Source organism: Silurus meridionalis, chromosome 6 (assembly GCF_014805685.1).
Source record: "Silurus meridionalis isolate SWU-2019-XX chromosome 6, ASM1480568v1, whole genome shotgun sequence".
Classification (NCBI taxonomy): domain Eukaryota; kingdom Metazoa; phylum Chordata; class Actinopteri; order Siluriformes; family Siluridae; genus Silurus; species Silurus meridionalis.
Genome location: NC_060889.1, coordinates 23,071,736 through 23,094,211, shown reverse-complemented (window position 1 = coordinate 23,094,211; position 22,476 = coordinate 23,071,736). Strand labels below are relative to the sequence as shown.

Genomic DNA, 22,476 nt, shown 5'->3' with positions numbered 1-22,476 from the left:
GTGAAGGAAGACATGCAGGTAGTTGGTGTGAAAGAGGCAGCTTTAGAGGACAGGGGGGTATGGAGACGGATGATCCGCTGTGGCGACCCCTAATGGGAGCAGCCAAAAGAAGAAGGTGAAGAAGCTCTCATTGACCAATTGATGTGGTATTAGAACAAAATATTTAAGGATGTGGGGTTATATGTAAATTATCCACTTATATAGTTACTCATGTTAGACAACAACACAGCTCCCTGACATGAATAATTTTCTTGTAACAGTACTTCCTGTTCAAATTTCCAATAATCCAAAATCTTACAGTGAAAAACATGGCTTCCTGGACAATGTATGCTGCTGTAGTCAAACAAAAATAAAACTAGTGAACCACCTTCTAAAAGATACATTCCAATAGATAAAAATACATCCTGTGAGAAACATACTCTTGTCCTGCATTCAACACAATTCTAATACTCAGTACAGTGAAGTTACAAAGCTAGAAATGCTCCAGGATTTTGAATATTAAACTGCAATAAATCTCCCATCCTTCACCATGTCAGAGCCTTATGCTATAGCTGACAGCCCTGGTGCTGAAGGTTATATATAAATGGAAGGCTTTAAAAGCCCTATAAATCAATAAGGACAAAAGACCAGAGCATGCAGTTAAAAATATACACACAATAAATAAAATAATTCAGGATCACCCACAATAAGATAAAGATAAATACTGACAGCTTTCCCAGACATTGAGTTGCGAGTGAGTGAGATAGTGAGTTTTGCATAAACACTAAAGCTAATTTCCGAACACAATCCCTCACTGTTCCTCTCTCAGTCTGGCTCACCTGTATTAGAGTACAAGGTGTTTGTGGTTACACTTTATGAAGAAGTGCCACTATATGTGACACAGATGCTACATTTACCAAACATTTAGCAAATTAAATTGTAAATTTACCAAAAATGAACCATGTGATTATGTGGTGCTGCACTCTGAATGTGTAAATTCCCACATTTTATAAGGTGGAAATGACTTTTTGGATGAGCTCTATTCTGTAGCAGATCTGGGCCAGGATAGGAGCATGACCTGATTGTAGCAGATGTAAAGAACACTTAAAATTCTTTCTCTACCAATCCCAAGGTTGCGCCAGCTCCGGTTGTGACCCACCTCATGAAAATTCATTCATTATTTTTTTATTTGTATAGCGCTTTTAGCAATGAACTTTGTGTCAAAGCAGCTTTACACAGATAATGTGGTGATAAAAATGAATGTTTTTTATAAGTGTAAGTTTGTCCCTGATGAGTGAGCCAGTGGCGACTGTGGCAAGGAAAAACTCCCTGAGATGGCAAAAGAGAAAGAGAGAGAAAGAGAGAGAGAAAAGAAGGGGGACAGGAAGAGAAGGATATGGATTGTGGACCTTTGAAGAAGTAGATGCCGAGCCTGCAAACATCCTGAACCATCTAGAGATGTATGGTAGATTCCACCATACATGGAGTTTGGACATTGGACCTCTTTGAGTGTTTAAAGGCTCTGGCATGGAGAAGCTGGTGTTGGATCTGTGATGATCTCAAATGTTGAGCTATGTTATGAGTTGCTCAGTAGCTCCTGGTTACATAACCTCAAATGACTGTAAAAGACTGTAGAAAGATCATTACTCATAATCTTACATTCCAATGCTCATGTTAGTTCTCACTCTCCAGTGATCTGTACTGTTTAAAGAATATAATCACACTCTTGATGTCACCCAAATGAGGATGAGGTTCCCCTTTTGAGTCTGGTTCCTCTCAAGGTTTCTTCCTCATAACATCTAAGGGAGTTTTTCCTGGCCACAGTCGCCATGGCTGCTCATCAGGGATAAATACACATTGTTCACCTTAACTCTTCAATTTGGTAAAAAATAAATTCTGTAAAGAAATAAACTTGATTTAAAAAAAAAAAGCGACAATTCACAGCAAAGGGAAATGAAAGCATTTATTGTAAATACAGCTTTGTCTCATATGTATTTAAGACGAGAGATGTATTGTATAGAAGGTGAATTTATTACACAAGTGAGATATTTTACATAATTCATGTTTACATTTCATGTGAATTATTTACAGTTTGTATTAAAATCAATTGTAAAGCTATTAACGAATCATATGATATTCCAGTGTGTAATAAATAAAATGCATTCTTCATTACTCCTGGGTTTGTCTGAGAATCTCTGTTCAAGTAAAGTGAAACTTAAATTTAATTTAAATAAATGTTCAAGAAGAGAGTTTAATTTAAACAGATAAAGTAGGACAAAGTAATCAGAAATTTGTCCCTCAGCAGCATTGATGTTAATGTTTAGTGTGTGTGTGTGTGTGTGTGTGTGTATGCGCAAAAGATTTCACCAAATGGAGAACATAATTAATCTTAATCAAGAGGTACATTTTCACAAAGCCTCCTTTATAAGTGCTGAGAGCCTCTTGAAAGCCTGTGGAAAGAAAAAGTAATTTAATGTTAGTCATTATGACATGAACAGCACCAGCAATTGTAAATTATGCAAATTCAATTGTCAAATTCATATATACAAAATTTTCTGTAATACATACAGACTGCACTATAGATGTGCATCTCCATAAAAATTTGCATCTTGATGCATAGCCAACGATACAATATACTTAGAGACATATGAAGCCGGGACCAAGGTGATGCGATACGATTCGCCCCATTACGATGCAGTGCAATCCAATTTCGATTTGTTTCACAAAATGCGATTCGATACAATACAAAGCAATGGAAAAAATATGATGCTCTGCAATTCAATATGGTAGAGATAGTTCACTTTTATTTCTTTGGTTCGCACAGACTGCACTGTTCGGTCTGTTCTGTCTCCAGGAATATGCAGCTCTACCTCTGCCATGTTAATCCATATTCTATGTGACACTCAGGACACGCCTCGGCTTCCATAGTGTTGCAATACGTCGTATTCACGTAGCAGCAGTGGTGTTGAGAGAACGTGCTTGAGAAACAGTTTAGCGAGGAGAAATCAATCACCAGATCATATAAAAAATTGTAGTTCATCATTTCTAACTTAAAATTTTGCTCCCTACATATAAATAAATTGGTTTTAACCAATGCAAATATATGAAAAAATTATGAATCATGATACAAATGCCAACTTGTATCTGATGCACACTTTTTTGAATCAATGCAGAACATCATCAATTTTTATGCTGATGCACTGATGTGAATCACCATCCCTAATATGCACCATACTTATTGGCACCCCAATCCCACAAAAAGGAAACTGAGACCATTATTGCACTGTCAAGAAAATGTAAACGAGAGAAAAAGACAGAAAAGTTTGAGTGCATGTGTGAGACGGTGTATTTCACCTCATCAATCTGCTGTGGAGTGGACAGAGAGAACGCAGCTCTCACATAAGGACATGGCTCTGAGCTGTCAATATTAAACACTCCTCCAGGCACAAGCAGCACCTAAAGAAACACCATAACACACAAAATGTTCTGTTCTATAGCAGCTTACACATGAAAGTTGTTTTCCATTCAGAAATAACCCAAATACAAAGATGTCCACATGATATCAAAGTGGAAGTTCTGACTGAAACAACTCTCATGTTGTGAATCTCAATCCTGCTATACTGTATAGAGTTGAGGGGGCGGGGCTAAAAACTATACGGTTCGCCACCTTCTTTATACTATGTGGGTAAAACAGAAATCTGTAAAACCAAAACGTGAAGACACGAAATAAAAACTGCTCGTGTAACTTTGTCTATAACAAACGATCCCCTCCACACACACACACATACACAGATTTACAAAACTGATGACCAATTTAAAATTTTTACTCTATTCAATTCACTTTTATTTGTATAGCAATCTTAACAATGGACATCGTCCCAAAGCAGCTTTCCAGAAATAAAATGGTTATAAAGTTAGAATTTGTTTTGTTTATCCCTTATAAGTTTATCCCACTTGAGTGAGCCAGTGGCAAACTGTGGCAAGAAAAAAACTCCCTAAAATAGCAGGAGGAAGAAACCTTGAGAGGAACAAGACTTATAAGGAATCCGTCCTCATCTGGGTGGCACCAAATGTCCATTTATTATAGTTGCTTTATTATTGAGGTGCACAGTTCAGTGATGGGTCTTTAAATGCAGAAGTGTTCATGCAAATTGCAGCCCTAAGCCAATGTAGCACACTGATTATATTAATTACAGTTAATTGAGTTGCTCAGTAACTTCATGGGGATCTTTAAATAAAGAGAAAAGAAAAGTTTTACAGGGAAATTAAGTCCTTTATAAAGCAGTGTGAATCATATTTCGAGTCGAATTCTTACATTAATTATTCTATTTGTCTAATTAAGACATTTCGGCTGTTACCAAGCCAATTAATTTAGTATTTTATAATATTATAATAGAATATAAATAGAATATAAATCTTTCAATATATCTTTATATAAATTAAACCCTTTTCGTGTGATATCGATTAAACCTTCTTTCAGCTTCTCCTGTTAGGGGTCGCCACAGCGGATCCTCCGCATGTTTGATTTGGCACATGTTTTTACGCTGGATACCCTTCCTAACGCAACCCTCCCCATTTATCCGGACTTGGGACCGGCACTAAGGCTTGTGCAACCCTAATGGCTGGGGTTGGTTCCCTGACCAGGGATCGAACCTGGGCCGCAGCGGCTGGTCCTAACCACTAGACCACCAGGGAACCTTCTTAACTATATCAAATTATATAAATGTACATGTACAATTATACAAATGTACAGACTGAATCATGTAGTGAAAGAGTCTAACATACTAGACTTCATTGTGTAATGTATGTATGCACTCTGTAGGTATGTTCTGTTTGGGTTTTGCAATATACTCAATGTGAAATCGCACATTGCTAAAACAACAATTATGATATTATTGTAATATATCGTACACCCCTAATCACACATTCAGTCAAAGAAGTCTGCTGACTGAATGGAAGAATAAAAAAGCATGAAGCATTTGACTTTAGCAGCATGCTTTCAAGTTGAGTCAAACACGACATCTAGTGAAATAGAGAATGCTTAAGGACAGTACTAGTACTGTTCGCCCAATGTGTGTGTGTGTGTGTGTGTGTGTGTGTGTGTGTATACTCATAAGCAGGAACCTTGCCTGGATACATGATGGATAATTTCCACACTTATACACTTACACACACACATTTACAGTTGAATTTGTTTGCACTACATATTAACTTGTTGAAATTCAAACAGAGTAAATGATTGATGTAAATCTCAATACATGGGGCGTACTGCATTGTATGTGTGTGTGTGTGTGTGTGTGTGTGCACCTCTTTCTCCAGTGCTTTTTTCATTATGAGCTTCTGTGTGTCTTTAATGCCCTTCAGTTTAATCCACAGGAACATGCCGGCTGTTGGTGTGTGCCACTCCGCTACGTCTGAAGAAAACGCAGAATACACCCACACAGAATGAGGAGACAAAGACACATACACAGAGAGAGACAGAGAGAGTGTGTGTGAGAGAGCGAGATGGCCTGCAGTCAGGATAAAACACGTTTATAAAAATGTAAATACTAATGAATAGTAGATACACTGTTGTATAAAACATATAACTAGGTCCACTGCATGATTTTGTTCATCTTGAGCCATAAATATAAGGCTGGGGGGAGAAGATGATCTGTCTAACGGGAGACAGAAATGTACCTTTGAGCCATTTGTCTGCAGAGGAGAGCATGGCGTTCCTCTGAGCTCTGTAAAACTCCACAACACTGACACATACAAAGGCAGTTACATCATAATGTCTTCCATAATATTGTACTATTATAATATAGTATTGTAATATTGTGACATTCTGGTGCTCTTACAGCATACACCAGAGCTTTAAGATAAAGTCATGTACAATCTGAACCACTGACTGAAGATCAGAGTAACCAGTGCTAGACCAGTATGTGGCACATTCATTAGATAGGATAAGCTAAGCCATCTGATTTTAAACTCACCCATCTATGTGCTTCAGAAAGCCGTCCTGTCCCCAAGCATGCAGGAGCTGAGATACCATGAGCTGCAGGGAGGAGCAGAGAAGAGAGAGGATGGAGATGAAAGGAGAGGAGAGGAGAGAAAAGAAGGGAAAGCGGTAAAAAGGAAAACAAGAGAGAAACAATTAGATAGAGAGAATAGGGAAAAAATGAGAAAAGGGAATAGAGAAAAGGAGAGAACAGTGACCAGAAGAGAGGAGAGGAAAAAGATGGCATAATGGAAGTAAAGAGTAGAAATGATGAGGAAAAGTAGAGAGAAGAGAAAAGAGAAGAGGAGAGGAAAAGAGGAAAGGAGAGAGGAGAGGAAAAGAAGAAAAAGGGGAAAGAGAGGAGAGGAAAATAATAGAAAAGGAAAACAGGAGAGGAGAGGACATGAGAAGAGAATAGAGGAAAAGAGAAGAGGAAAGAAGGGAAAAGAGGAGAGGAAAAGAATAGAAAATATAAAACATAAGAGGAGACGAGACAATAGAGGAGAAGAAAGTGAGAAAGAGAAAAAGAGAGAAGAGGGGAATAGAGAAGAGAGTAGAAGAAAAAGGGAGACAGGAGAAGACAAATAAAAAGAATGAAGAAAAGTGATCTTATGTGAACCGAATATATATAATTATATATACATCACTCATGTTAAAAAACACAATTAAAATGAATAATATTAATTTGATATGTTCTATATTATAATAAAAAACCTGTAAGTTGAAGCCCATCTGTAAATCACTAGATTCAGGCCAGTGTTTTGCAATGCACCTAATAAACATAACAGAGTTTTTCAGCCACGCAGTTGTGATTATCAGATTTATTTGCTGCGTTTTTCTTACTTACTGTCAGGGATCCACCCTGACACTTACACTGAATTACTGTAGCTGCTTAGGTGATATTAATATTGATTTTGATTACGCAATCAAATAAATCCAGCTTTTCTGCCGTTTGCTAAAATATGGTGTAGAAAAATATACACTGACTCTGACCTGATACATTTAATTAAACACTAAATATTAATTGTAATGAATCACCATTGATTGTACGCACTTTGCACACGAAAAGATCCAGTGTGTGTAGTATAAAAGGCTGCCTTTGCATTTTCTTTCTTCCTGGGGATTTATAAATTGCTAACCTGCATTTTATTAGACAAACAGGAAGTGGCTTTGCGATTGCTCGGATCCATTAATTCCACAAACAGTTGAGGTAATAACAAGGCTATGTGGTTGTGCTTGATGACAAATGTTTGTTTTAGAGACCGTACTTGTGATTCTGACCACAATGGTGCTGCTTATTGATGTGACACACTTTATTTTTTGCGAAATCTTGACAGAAGACGGAATTGAGGACGAGTCCACTTTGGGAAACATAAATCTCCTCTAAGTTACGGTGCTTTTTAATACTATTACATGAGCAAAGAGAACTGTTTTTATCATTTTAATAGTTTTTATTGTCTATTTTCTTTTTAATCTTGCAGTTAGACTTAAAATTACTGGTTATTAAACACCTGCAAACACAGAAGATCAATAAGTTAAAGGTAAAAGGCTTCTTTGGTATATTGGTGTATTAGATATTAATATTAATGGAGGGCACTGTACATGTGTTTTACACGGCAGTTTCATGAACACACGCAGTGTGACCTTTATTTAGTGTGAGGGAGATGATGGTCTGACCTGTGTGAAGGTGCTGGTGTGCATCGTACTGGATTGGATGTGAAGTACCACACAGTCCACTAATGGTTTCGGCCCTGTGACGAAACCTATCCTCAATCTGCAAACACACACACACACTTTATTCAGAAGTTCCCTTCCCGTTTTTCTTGTACCACCAGTTTCAGATGACAAATACAAACATTAACTTAGATCGTTAAAGCACACATAAATAACATATGTAGGCCAAAAAGAAAAGTAAAAATAGGCTACATAGATAGATTAAAAAAGTACAAAACAAACAATTAAAAAAGGACATAATAAAAAAAATAATACAATATTTCCTTTTAATGTGTATTATTTCCCCTGTCCATGCCTTTTTAAAAAAATAGGGAAATAATTAAATTCAATTCAATTCATTTTTATTTGTATAGCTCTTTCAACAATGAACATTGCCTCAAAGCAGATTTACACAGATAAAGCTTTAATAAAGAATGAATAAGATGATTCTTTATGTGTACGTTTGTCCCTAAGTAAAAGTGTAATGCGAGAATAATTTTTTTTTTTTAAATATGGCAGCAAAAAAAGAAGCGATCCATCGCCGATACGTTAATCCAGACACAGTGGGGCAAAAAAGTATTTAGTCAGCCACCAATTGTGCAAGTTCTTCCACTTAAAATGATGAGAGAGGCCTGTCATTTTCATCATAGGTACACTTCAACTATGAGAGACAAAATGAGAAAAAGAAATCCCGAAAATCACATTGTCTAATTTTTTAATAATTTATTTGCCAATTATGGTGGAAAATAAGTATTTGGTCACCTACAAAAAGTCAAGATTTCTGGCTCTCACAGACCTGTAACCATTATCTGTATAAAAGACTTCTGTCCACAACCTCAAACAGTCAGACTCCAAACTATGGCCTTGACCAAAGAGCTGTCAAAGGACACCAGAAACAAAATTGTAGACCTGCACCAGGTTAGAAGACTAAATCTGCAATTGGTAAGCAGTTTGGTGTGAAGAAATCAACTGTGGGAGCAATTATTAGAAAATGGAAGACACGTCGTCAGATTTTTTTTAAAAAACATACATAAAATGTATTGATCTTTTTTCCTACATCTAAACCCTTCTTCATTTACATAAATGTCGGTTGTGAGTGTTTCAAGTCAAGTCAAAAGAGACTGACCAAAACTTATCCTTTTCTCCCTCTATACCCACTCCATTGGTGAAGTCATATCCTCACATGGGTTTTCTTATCACTGCTATGCAGATGACACTCAACTCATCTTTTCTTTCCCTCCATCAGATACCACAGCTTCTGCTCAAATCTCAGCATGCTTGTCAGACATATCTTTATGGATGAGTGCTCACCAACTTAAACTCAACCCCAGCAAAACAGAACTGCTGGTCATCCCAGGTGATTCATCCCCAGGTCAAGATCTCCAAATAACACTTCATGACTCTCTGCTCTCCCCTTCAGCCACTGCTCGTAACCTCGGGGTAACTATGGACAATGAACTGTCCTTCTTCCCACATGACGCTAATGTTGCTCGTTCTTGTCGATTTCTTCTCTATAACATCCGAAGGATTCGACCATTTCTGTCCATACAGGCTGCCCAGGTGCTTGTTCAGTCTTTTGTCATTTCAAGACTTGACTACTGCAACTCTCTGCTGGCAGGTCTCCCCCTGAACGCTATTCGTCCACTGCAAATGATCCAAAATGCAGCTGCATGACTTGTGTTCAATCAGCCCAAGTTTTCCCACACCACCCCACTGCTGCGCTCCCTTCACTGGCTTCCAGTAGCTGCACGTATCAGATTCAAAACACTGATGCTTGCCTACAAGGCCAAAAATGGACCAGCACCATCTTACCTCAGAGACCTCATCACATCTCGCACTGCACTATGCTGTCTGAGATCCTCCAGCACTGCTCGACTGGTACCACCTTCTCTCAAAATGAGAGAGGCTCTTCTCTGTTCTGGCACCGAGGTGGTGGAATGAACTTCCCCTAGATGTCCGTACAGCAGAGTCCCTGATTATCTTTAAGCGACGACTAAAGACCTACCTCTTCCTGAAATACCTAAATTAGCACTTTGCAAGTTTGTTGAATTCGAGTTATATTTATATTAAGTTCGTAATATCTTAAAGTGCATGTCAAACCTTTTTATTTGTCACATAGACATTAAAGCACAGAGAATTTGTTTTCTTCACATATCCCAGCTTGTTACAACCTAGGATCAGAGCACATGGTCAGCCATAGTACAGCATCCCTGGAGCAGAGAGGGTTAAGGGCCTTGCTCAACTAACTGTAGCCATGAATTCCAACATTTGGTTTGGGTTTCAATTTTGTTTACCAAGAATATAAATTTGAGGCTACAGTTCACCAAATCCAGGACAGTTTGTAGATGGAAAAGTGACATTTCTCTAATCTTTAATTCAAGTTTATTTCTATAGCGCTTTTCACAACAGACATTGCCTCACAGCAGATTTACAGAATTAAACAGTTAAGGTGAACGATGTGTATTTACCCCTGATGAGCAGCCATGGTGACTGTGGCAAGGAAAAACTCCCTTAGATGTTATGAGAAGGAAACCTTGAGAGGAACCAGACTCAAAAGGGGAACCCATCCTCATTTGGGTGACATCAAAAGTGTGATTATAGTCTTTAAACAATACAGAACACTGGAGAGTGAGAACTAACATGAGCACCGGAATGTACGATTATGAGAAATGTCCTTTCTACAGTCTTTTACAGTCATTTGAGGTTATGGAACCAGGAGCTACTGAGCAACTAATAAAATAATCTTTAACCATTCTATCATCAATCATCCATCTACACAGAGGTACAGGTGTCCAAATTAAAGTGACTGGTGACCTTAGAATTAGACCGTACAATTCTTTTATATTATTGTAAATACTGTTTTTCTTCTCCTTCTCCACATCATCCTATTATTTTATTCTTGTACGGCAACAAATGTATTTCTGAGAGATAACTGTGTGTTTGTGTATGAGTCTTGATGTGTTATGCTGCCAGTGTATTCAGTTCCTCTGAATCAAACCACCTGAGAAAGCATTAGCTCACAAATCTCTCTCATCACAAAACAACTCCCTCATCTCATTTCCCATTCATTATCTTTCTTCCCCTTGCACTATTCCCAATGTATCCAAACCCAGCAGATTTCCACCCAGGAGAAAATCTCTCAACGATACAACACAAAGCCGATCTCTAGGCCAGTTGTGTGCTCCACAACGAGCTGTGACTTTTACAATGCTGCTGTGTGTCGTATTAGAGATCTGCCCGGATGTGGAGCTGCTGCTGTCTCCAACTCTTACATAAACACACAGGAGCCGTATGGAGATAATGCACTTGTTTTTTTTTTTCTCTCTTCAGCTGCTTCATTGATTACTGAGTAACACTATAGAGCAGTTCACTCTCTGAATTCACTTAATTCATTAACAAACACTTTAGAAAGGTTCATTCACTCTTGTCATTTAGGAGATCATTCCTGGACCTTGAAGTGTGAAACAATACGTACAACGTTTTTCTTACACACACACACACACACACACACACACACACACACACACACACACACACACACACTTACCCTGATGACAGGATCTTGGAAAAAGAGTCAGTTCTTATTACTCGTCCATCAACATCCATAGAGAGAAACGTAGGAGCCCATGGCTGAAGAAGAAAAAACAAACACACTCACTCCATCCAGCTCTTAAACGGTAGCAATGGTCTTATCAGTTCAACACTAAAGGGTTATCAGGTTTTGGAGATAAGCACAATCATGTGTTAAAGTCTAATCCTATACAAATAGCTTCATCAGACAATATATCAAAACAGCACCTTTTGAAACTGGAGGTAGTAGTACGGGTCATCCTCGATGATAAGGAAGTTATATTTCTGTGCCAGCTGAGGACAAAACACACACACACACACACACACACACACACACACACACACACAGTCTGTAAGCTGTTCTGGGCCTGATTATTATGAACTTAAAACAGATGTCGATTCTTTCTACAACTGTGTACAAATTAAATTTCTTTGCTGTACATTTATTCACTTATATATTACATATACAGCTTCTACTATTTGTATAGAAAACTATCTATCTATCTATCTATCTATCTATCTATCTATCTATCTGTCTGTCTGTCTGTCTGTCTGTCTGTCTGTCTGTCTGTCTGTCTGTCTGTCTGTCTATCTAACTACCTACCTACCTATCTACCTATCTATCTATCTATCTATCTATCTATCTATCTATCTATCTATCTATCTATCTATCTATCTATCTATCTATCTATAACTTCAGTTTTTGTTGTTTCTTGGGCATCGTTGTTAGTCTACAAGGTCTACATTTCATAACATTTCTGTCTGGTGTACTGCTGTTGTCTGGGATATGTTTTCATGCACACAATAACGATAACCTTATCAGATTTGAACAACAGATTATCCAACACTGTGCAGGGGAAACTCTGGGTTTACATACAGTGGATAACAAAGACTACACACCTTAATGAAATTGCAGGTTTTTTTAAATATAAAGACAGACATAACAACAGCATAAACGCCAGACTTGTTCCAACAAATATATAATTATTGGGTACATTTTAGGGCTGCAACAACTAATCGATAAAATTGATAGTGAAATGAATTGTCACTGAATGCAGTTGTAGATTATTTGGGCTGCTAAAGTTACAGGTTAGCGTGATGATAAGAGAACAGAGTAAGAGAGTTCAGGGTCAACCAGCAGCTACAAAAAGTGTGCGTCCCAAGTCACGGATGAAGGTGAAACATCAACACGGTGAGTAAAAACTGTACAATCCTCATCATGTAAAATGGTATAGTTTAACCAAGTGTTTTTGTGTAAACTGTAACTTCGGGACAGTCGCACTGGATCTTTTCTGTCGTGACTCGTGAGCATCAGGTTGTGCAATCAGCTCGCTCGCGACACTGATGAAGTCCATTAAAACTGTACGAAAAAACACCACATCTAAAAGCAGCAAATAACAGCAGCAGTAAACGATTATATTTTTAGTCACTGTTGTGGTTTTCAGTGAATGATTATGTATTTGTTCACAAATGCATATTTTTCTTTTCTTTTATGTAAATAAAACCTGTTAGCGTGCTGCGTTTCTCCGTTCTATTCTCCTTTTATAGTTTGTCTACTACAACAGTAACTTATCTGTTTTCAAACGTGATTTACTGTGGCTTTACTACATTCAAGTGCTTGTTTTCAATGTTTGTATTTTTAAATTATGCATATATCATTGAATTATTATATATTACTTTTTATCTTCACAACTGAACAAAATATCTGTGTATTTTTTTTCCAATTGTAAAAACAATGTTGTGTTATATTTTCATAAAAAAAATCACAAATCCCTCATTTGTGAAGGCTTTTCTAGGTCAGAAAACTTGAACTTTAGCTTTGTTTAGGCTCCAAAAGTATGTAATTAAGTATTTCCTCACAGAAAACTTTTAAACCATTGCACACATTTTTAAGCCATTTGATGTGGAGCAAGCTGCCTTTTATTGAGAGCTGAAGCGGAAATGAACATTCAACATCAATGTGTAATGCACTGTTATAATGTTTACCTCATAGACTTTCTGTTTCCTTTCAGCAGTCATGGAAGCGCCTGTGGGATTTCCCCCATTAGGGATAGTGTAGAGGACCCGGGGGACACTGCTGCCAGGTTTCTGTGCATCTGCAGGATCCCATCTGGCCAGAACATCTCTAAGACCCTCTGGGATCATTCCATACTGATCACTGGGCACGTTTATGATGTTACATCCCAGTGGCTGGACCTGTGAGTATGGATAGAAAAGTAAAGCGTCAGTGTGCTTTGACCGTTTTAGAAAACAGCATGAGAAAGTTAATGATGGACTGATGGAAGACTGTTACCGCTGCCAAAGTTCCTGAGTACGTTGGAGCATCAAGAAGGACGTTATCACCAGGGTTGATGAGCATCTCAAAGACCTACAATAAAGGCAGTAAGGAGATTTAGCAACATGCATCATCCATGTACTTATTCTTTAGATTAAGACCAAATTTGGGAGCTTTGACATTAATGCTGTAGTAATCGACACTTTTCCTGGTACCAATTTTTCAAGAATAAGGGAGATGTGCAGACCTGCAGTAACTACAGGGAAATAAAGTTGATCAGTCACACTATGAAGTTATGGGAAAGAGTAGTGGAAGCCAGGCTGAGAGAAGAGCAACAGTATGGTTTCATAACGAGAAAGAGCACCACAGACGCATTATTTGCTTTTAGAATGTTGATGGAGAAGTAAAGAGAAGGTCAGAAAGAGTTGCATTGTGTGTTTGTGGATTTAAAGAACGCGTACGACAGGGTGCTGAGAGAGGAGTTGTAGTATTGTATGAGGAATTCAGGTGTGTCAGAGAAGTGTATGAGGGTGGTGCAGGACATGTATGAGGGCAGTGTGAGAGCAGTGAAGTGTGCAGTAGGAACGACAAACTGGTTTAAGGTGAAGGTGGGGTGCATCAAGTATCGCCCTTTCCTGTTTGCAATGGTGATGGACAGGTTGATGGATGAGGTCAGACAGGAGTCTCCAAAGACTCTGATGTTTGCGGATGCTATTGTTATTTGTGGTGAGAGTAGGAAGCAGGTTGAGAAGAGCCTGGAGAGGTGGAGGTACACGCTGGAGAGAAGTGGAATGAAAGTCAGTAGGAGTAACACAGAGTACATGTGTGTGAATGAGAGGGAGGGCAGTGGAGTGGTGCGGTTGCAGGAAGTAGAGGTGAAGCTCAGTGGTTAAGGCATTGGGCTTTGGATCAGAAGATCACAGGTTCAAATCCCACCATCACCAAGCTGCCACTGCTGGGCCCTTGAGCAAAGCCCTAAAACCCTCCCCTGCTCAGTTGTAAGTTGCTCTGGATAAGGGCGTCTGCCAAAATGCCGCAAATGTAAATGTAAATGTAAATGTGAAGAAGGTGGAGGAGTTCAGGTACCTGGGGTCAACAGTGCAAAGTAATGGAGAGTGTGTTAGAGAAGTGAAGAAAAGAGTGCAGGCAGGGTGGAGTGGGTGGAGAAGAGTGACAGGAGTGATTTGTTATAGAAGAGTATCTGCAAAAGTGAAAGAGAAAGTTTATAAGACTGAGACGAAGATGGACAGGATTAGAAACAAGTTTATTAGAGGGACAGCGCATGTAGGACGTTTTGGGGACAAAGTGAGAGAGGCCCAATTGAGATGTTTTGGACATGTGCAGAGGAGGGACATGGAGTATATCAGTAGGACAATGCTGAGGATGGAGCTGCCAGAAAGGAGGAAAAGAGGAAGACCAAGAAGCAGGTTTATGGATGTGGTGAGGAATGATCATGAAGGCAGTTGGTTTGAAAGAGGCAGATGTAGAGGACAGGGTGGTATGGAGACGGATGAGCTGCTGTGGCGACCCCTAACTGGAGAAGCCGAAAGAAGAAGAAGAATCGACACTGTTCAAGATAGGTCAAGTGTTAAAACAGAAAGAAAGCAGAATAAAATCATGTTAATAGGACAGAGTACTTTGCAGAGTCCCTCCTGACTGCCGGTGGTGACACACATCTCCATCTGTCCTCTCTCTGGGCTGTAGTTCGCTGTGGGAGGATTGTGCAGACTTTTCTGCAGCTCCTTCATCCATGCAACCAGCTCTGGAATGCTAAAATAAAAAAATACAAACATGGTACTCACATCCTACTTCCAGTATAATATTCCTATATTCTATGCAAAAAAAGGATCTGCATGTTTTCTTAAGTGGTTTGGCAATATGACAAATTTCTCTTTAAATCAGATTTGTGTGCAATTCGTGGCATAATTTATTTTTACATATTTAAAGTAACGTTTAAATTGTTCATAGTAAAATGTGTTAGACAATGTGCCAGGTAGAAAGACTTTAGGACGCGAGGCAGATTTTAACTTTCAAAAACAAATCCCTGGGGAACATTTTTGTTGCTTTATCTGGAGCAGAAAGCATGTCTGGAATTCAGCGTAACGTAATGTGGATTGATTGAGTTAGCATACAAGGTTTACAATTAAATATCCAGTAATTAAAACATTATAATAATCCAATAATTAAAACCTGAGGGGGAAAAATAAAAGGGATTTTTTTGTAGTGAACACAGTGTACAGCTACTACTGATGTTCAGTCTGTCTGTCACAGTATAATGTTATAACCTCATTAACATGTGAATGCATTCGAATATAAAACCTTTCACATTTCAAAACAATTTGATGGACCGGGTATCCACAACATATTAAAGACACGAGGTGGATTTACCCAGAAGAGCCAGAATACTGCAAAGCCCTCTTCATCATTGTCTGGTCAAACTCAAGCGTATCTCCAGTCTTCATCTGAAAAGTGGCAGATTGAAAGGGAAAGGTGTTGGGGTTCGGCGCTCCACCGGCAAGCGAGATCAGGCTCGGAGGGGAACGCTGCTGCAGCTCCGCTGGAGGGATGACAGACAGCCGTGAATGAGAAAGCAAGAATTTCTGTTCATTGCCTTTAGATTTAGGTTCAGACAGATACTTTACAAGTGCAATAATCAAGTATTTTCATTCCTTGAATTCTAACATTAAAAAAACGACACAACTTACCCAATGCTCCTTTAGATTAAGATTTTTTAAAGTTTACCTTGATTTATGATATTTAGTTCAGACATTAGTTATGACTGTCTGTCTGATGGAGAATGGCTTACTCAGGATGCGGATAGGGGATGGCCTCCGTGCCAAACTCACAGCTGTCAAAAACCTAGAGTAGTTCATGTTTCCTATAAAAAAAAAAATTTAAAAAAAAGCACAGGAGCAATAATTACAAAACAAATAAATGTGGTGGCCAATTATTATCAATAATAATAAAGTTATAATGCCAAGTGGAATACTTGCAAACTGCTCACAAAACTAAGTTCAGAATTCAGGGTTGTGACGGTAAAAAGACTTTATTCAGCAGAAATAAAGCCAGACAGTTCATTGGAAGTCAATGAAAATCTTTACACAATCATTATATATCATCTTCAGCCATCTCTGCATCTTTTTTTATTTTCTGATCATCTGCTACCAATATTTTCTTGATAAATCACCCCTCAAGAACAAGATATGTTTTGCTCATTACTGTTTCGAAGTGTGATGATTATTATCATTAATTGTTAATCATAAATTCATTCTAACTCATGAATTACTTCTACTGATTTGGCTGTGTACCTCAATAATATATTACACCCATGTCAGAAACACAATAATACAAATCATCAAATGATGAATTGAAGAAAAAAGAAAAGAAAAAGATTATATTATAAAGTTATTATTGATGATTACAAGTCTTGAAAATATTTTGTCTAATTATTATAATAATGATTGTACTATAAATATTATTATTATTCAAAGAATGGAATGAATTACTAAAATAAGCACACCTTGCATATCAAAATCTAAAGCTTATCGCCTAATATGATCTAGTAAATATTATACTTAACAAATAGCGTATTTATTCCAAATATTAATATCCGAACAAAAATACCTCAACACTTTACACCACGTATTATTGACTAAACACTAATCTAAAAACAAATGCTTGCTAGACTGACCTTGCACGTCTTCTGTTACCGGGCGCAACGGGTTATGGGTAATGTAGTTTTTTAGACTGCAAACAACGATAAAACGATAAGCAGATAGACTACATTATCCATGCCGTGTAGTGCGGTTGTAGGTATTGCACAATTTGAGTGCATGCTAGTGTGTGTGTTGCTAACGCACGGCTCGAACATTACAAATAATAATAATAATAATAATACTACTACTACTACTACTAATAATAATACAAATATTAAATAAAAAAGAGCGTGTTAAGGGACATGAATTTAACAGGACTGTGACGAGTTTGAAGATGAGTCTAAGCTATTCCCGGAAGTGTATTAGTATTTGGTATCCGGTTAGCTAGTTAGCTAGCACTGAATGGTTTGTTATTCAGTAAGTAGTGCTGATTATAAGTAGTATTTAGAGTGAAAATGGTGGCATTGTGATTCAGGTGAGTGTTAAATCAGTAGCGTCAATGGGAAAGAGGAAGGACATGATGATCCACCCCAGGTTTCTTGTAGGTGAGTGATTTTTCATGCATCATGGCTGCACACTTAGCAGTTTACATATGAATCAAGAAGTCAAGGCAGGTTTACTTCTCATTTTGCACAGGGTGCCAAAACATATACACATTCAACTGCTTCTGGCGAGGGTGGAGGAATCTGCTTATGTAACAAAAAAAATCTCACACACACACACACAGTTGTCCAAGAATCAAAGGTGTAGTAGAGAGAAAAGGCTGAAAATCTGTTTTCCTGGTTTGTATAAAAGAAGTGTATGGTTAAACTTCAAACCTCAAAATCATTCCTAAATGACTGTGTGTTCTGGAGTCCTGGATCAAGTTCTACATAACTTTCACTTCAATTTTATTCATATAACGTTTTTTAACAAAGGACATTGTCTCAAAGCAGCTTTACACAGATGAAGCGGTTATAAAAGAATGGATAAGTTTCTTCCTTTTAAGTGTAAGTTTGTCCCGGTGGTGACTGTGACAAGGAAAAACCCCCTGAGAGGGTATGAAGAAGAAGCCTTGAGAGGAACCAGACTTAAAAGGGGACCTGTCCTCATCTGGGTGGCACCGAATGTCCATTCATTACATTTCGATCACTGTTGAGGTGTGCAGTGCAACCTGTGGTCCTGAGCCATTGTACTAAACTGTTGACATTATTAACTACAGTCCAAATCCATCCTTAAAGCTCTCACGTTTCCCAGTAATCGGGATTGATGTGACACATAACACACACAACAGTGTTCTGGTGTCTCTGAATTAGTGCCTTCATGAAACTCACTCTAGTGTTGCAAGGTGTGGAAACTTTCAATGGGAACTTTATCTGGGGAATTTTGGAAATAACATCTCCCTGGATGTTAAAAATGTACATGATTGTTATGATTATTAGAGATCAATTAAAAGATTACTGGATTTGTGATTCTTTTTTAAGGGGAGGAGGATGACTACAGTGCCCACAGGAAGAAGCACAAAAAGCACAAGAAGCATAAGAAGAAGCACCACCGTGACGACGGCCACAGCTTCTCGTCCGAGGCTCTGGAATCAGACTCCGGCATCATGCTGAAACCGCCACAGCTGAAGCTGAAGATCAAATTAGGGGGGCAAACACTGGGCACCAAGAGGTAAAGCATTTCTTTTTCTTTTTAAACTTCAAATCATTTAGCGAACACTGAGACAGAATACATCTCAGGCGTATCACTGTGTAGGTGAAAGTTTGAGTTTTTTCTCCACAGCAGTTCAAATATTGTTATATTTACTTTGGTTTCAGTGTCCCAACCTTCACGGTGGTCCCGGAGGCCGTGCGTTCGATGTCTCCTCTGATCGTGGACAGTGATGGCGACGACGACTCTGATGATGAAGACGAGGATGAGGACGACGAGGACGAAGACGAGCCCTCAGAGGGTGTTCCTATTGAGCAGTACCGTGCCTGGCTCGGTGAGGCTTTAAATTTCATCACACGTTCTGAGGCAAAATTGTTCTTTAGGCATTTTATATTTGTTTTGCTTACCCTGGTGTTTTGAGCTACAACAGATTGTTTATGCATATTTTTTTTTTTTTTTTTACTTCATCCTTCGGGTTGATGGTCTGTAGCAGTGTCTCAAAATCTCAATTATTCCATAATCTTCCAGATGAGGACAGTAACTTGGAGCCTTGCCCTCTGCCAGACATGGACACCGATTCATTTTTGGAAGGCCCCATGGACGAGGAGGAGAAGTGGCTTGACGCACTGGAGAAAGGAGAACTGGACGATAACGGAGAACTGAAGAAGGAGATAGACGAGTCGCTGCTGACTGCCAGACAGGTACTGTATTAGAGCACGTTATTTTAAAGACTGTATTATCTGCCGCCTTCTACATACATAAGCATTCTGACATCTATGATTGGCTAAAGTCATTGTGGTTGGCTAGAGAGAGAGAGAGAGTGTGTGTGTTTGTGTGTGTGTTTTTATTAACATTTAACGTTTTTGGCTGCAGCATTAGTAAACATTTCCATGCTGCAATTGCTGCTTTTTAACTCTTGGACAATTTTATGTGTTTTCTAAAGGGTATATTTGATTATATTTAGCTCCAAGTTTGGTGTCAAAATGTCGACGTATACTGTACTCCTAAAACACCGACTCTGCCACATGACACAAAATACACACCGGTCTGTCTTCTCGAAGCACGAACATATATTCGCTATATAAAATTTTTCTTCTCATGGACATTTCGGGATTGTTGATATTTCTAATCCCCACTCGTTAAAAAAAAAAACGACTGCGATACGGTGAAGTAGAAACACTGCCCTCTAGTGGTGGGACGTCACAAAATCGAATGGCGGCAGTGTGCGCTTCAAATAAGCATAGACCTTATTTAAGACATTCATGCGCATTTGAAGCTCTCGCGGGCCACATAAAATGGCGAGGTGCCTTGAGTTTCACCCTTGTGATCTAGATTATGCACATAACTGAGGGTAAATGCTTGTCAATTGATTATTTGTTTTTTTCCACACTTTTTTTCTGTTCTCTTAATACAGAAAGCACTGTTGCACAAGCAGCAGATCCAGCCCCTCTTCGAGCTCCCCATGGGCTACAAGGAGAAGGAGATGACGGCCGAGATGCTGCAGAAGCGCGAGGAACGAGCCCGCAAGAGACGCCTGCAGGCGGCCAAGAAGGCAGAGGAGAACAAGAACCAGACCATCGAGAGGCTCACCAAGACCAGCAAGGCCAAAATCAAGAGCACAAAAGAGCGCAAAGCCAAACTGACTCAGACACCCATGGTGAGGTTCTCCGATAACGCTCAGGAAACAACGATCTCTTACCCTGTCGGAGTGACTGCTCCGGCATCTGCCCCTTCACGCCCAAAACCTCCTGCCCCAGCGAGCTGCGGTGTTGCCGGCTGCTCAAACCTGAAGAAGTATTCATGCTCTAAGACAGGAACTCCACTCTGCAGTCTGGACTGTTACAGGAAGAACTTAACGCTTGTAGAGAGCGCAGCTTCAGCTTAAATAACTCACAGGGACGTGGGTTAATGATCTTTTTTCTAAATAAAACTTGCACTTTTGGAACTGCAGGATTTATCTGAGGGATTTTGTGAGCATTTTTTTTGTTTGTTTACATTTATTGGGATAAAATTCCCAGTAAAAATCCCAACTTTCAAGATGAAGTTGATGGTTTGTTTCGCGAACACGATGGCCTTTGCTGTATCAGATCCCAATCCGTCAGTAGTGAAACCACATGAGGGAAACTGTGCTCATTTCAGATATTTATGTAGAGTCGTCATGTTTAAAACCCTCTGGTAAAAAACTATCTAGCCCTTTCCCCTTTCCTGCCTTTTCTACTGAAACTATGCATTATTATTTTCCTTTTGAAATAAATGACTAGAGTTGAACAGTCATGCTTTTGCTGGGAACAGGGCTGATTTAAAAACCAGAATGATAGAAACATGACTTGTAAGAGAAATCTAGATCATTTGCATAGAGAGATGAAAAATCACATTTTATTAAATTGTATGGATGCTACATGATCAGAACTTTACAATAACACTGGACATCTTTAACATCATTCAGAAATGAGAAACTGGACTTTGTATGTCTCTGTAAATAGTCAAAGTTGAAATTTTGTTCCATTTTGTTGAATTATGTTACATTACAGAAGAGCATGATGCTGAATCAACGCAGCACTGAAACCCAGAGCTTCGTGTGGGACGTTTCAGTGAAAGAAAACTAAAGAGAAAATGTTTCTTGAGTACTCCAGGTTTTTTGGAATCACTTGTTTTGTGTAAAAAAAAAAAAGACAGAAATAAAGAGAATTACAACGGGGCATAGACAATTTGGTTGTGTTTATTTCGCACATCTGAGGTGCTTTTAATACAAAGCTGCTACATGTGGAAGCTGGTTTGCAGCATGTAAGAGAAAATATTCAATTCTGACTCACGATGTATCACAATTGTGAGAAAGTAACTCGTTAGAAAAAGGATGTAGTTGAGTGAAAATAATTTTGAGATAAGTATGAGATTGTGTCTGATTAATTTTTTTTATAAAAACACTTTTCTTACAGCTGAAATGATCCTCCATTTTAAGTAAATGTTTCATACCACCAGAAAAAAAACCTCTGATGTTAATCCATGTAATGTCAGGAGATCAGTACCCCAGCAGCATGTGCATCTGTTTGGCAAGTTAAAAGACTTTATTTGGTCCAGTACATTAAAGAAATCTCCATAGCTGCAAGGTTGTGAGAAAACCTGCAATGTGCAAGAATACAGCTTTGTTACAAGGCTTTTTTTAAAGCCAATTTTGTGTTCAAAATCTTTTCTCACACACCAGAGAATACTTTACACCTGTCTATAGTCGAAATGCAGGCTCTTTATTCCCATTTAAAAATTCTCATTTAAAGAAAAACTAAAAATCAGCACAATCTGAGGTATAAATGTTGAGATTTTCTGATGACCATCTCCCAAAATCCTGCATTTTTACAGTAATCATTTCTGAGTTTAGGAACAGATCTGTGCTTGTTCAGCAACTCTAACAATAAAAATAAAGGATCCTAAATTCTGTCCCTTTTTTAACCAATCACTCCACCTCAGTGCCTCTATGCAGGTTTTTCAATATTCAAAGTAAACCAGGAAACCTGAATCCAAAAAAAACAAACAAAAAACAAAACAAAAAAAGCAATCACACGGCGAGGCCGAATGAGAGCCTGAAGGCCATCTCCACAGGAACCTCCGGTATTGAGTCATGGAAACACACGTAGAACTCCTGAGGGACGGGTTCCTGCACCATCCGTCTGCAACAC

At 38.6% G+C, this 22,476-nt stretch overlaps 2 protein-coding genes across 11 annotated transcripts in view; both read right to left on the bottom strand.

Annotated features, from left to right (window-relative positions):
* Nucleotides 1–1,928: 1,928 nt before the first annotated feature.
* On the bottom strand, nt 1,929–22,273 carry aadat (aminoadipate aminotransferase). Of its 6 annotated transcripts, none has more exons than XM_046851349.1 (14): nt 20,505–22,273; nt 16,324–16,395; nt 15,906–16,074; nt 15,155–15,287; nt 13,536–13,610; nt 13,229–13,438; nt 11,471–11,536; nt 11,220–11,302; nt 7,637–7,733; nt 5,955–6,016; nt 5,659–5,723; nt 5,287–5,393; nt 3,334–3,435; nt 1,929–2,429 (listed from the first exon to the last, which is right to left on the bottom strand). In XM_046851349.1, exons 1-14 carry the CDS (start codon nt 20,605–20,607, stop codon nt 2,388–2,390), a joined length of 1,386 nt encoding a protein of 461 aa, XP_046707305.1. In that variant the 5' UTR covers nt 20,608–22,273; the 3' UTR covers nt 1,929–2,387. The 6 variants fall into 6 exon arrangements, with proteins under 6 accessions (XP_046707305.1, XP_046707306.1, XP_046707308.1 ...); XM_046851350.1 differs by lacking the exon at nt 20,505–22,273 and adding an exon at nt 17,794–18,290; XM_046851352.1 differs by lacking the exon at nt 20,505–22,273 and adding an exon at nt 17,209–17,673.
* The window catches only part of intu (inturned planar cell polarity protein), a 21,535-nt gene continuing 20,563 nt past the window's right edge, over nt 21,505–22,476 (bottom strand). For all 5 annotated transcript variants that reach the window (XM_046851339.1, XM_046851340.1, XM_046851336.1 and 2 more), the window contains exon 16: nt 21,505–22,467. In XM_046851339.1, the coding sequence (XP_046707295.1) occupies nt 22,356–22,467 (112 nt within the window). In that variant the 3' untranslated portion in view covers nt 21,505–22,355. The remainder of the gene's footprint in view (nt 22,468–22,476) is intronic.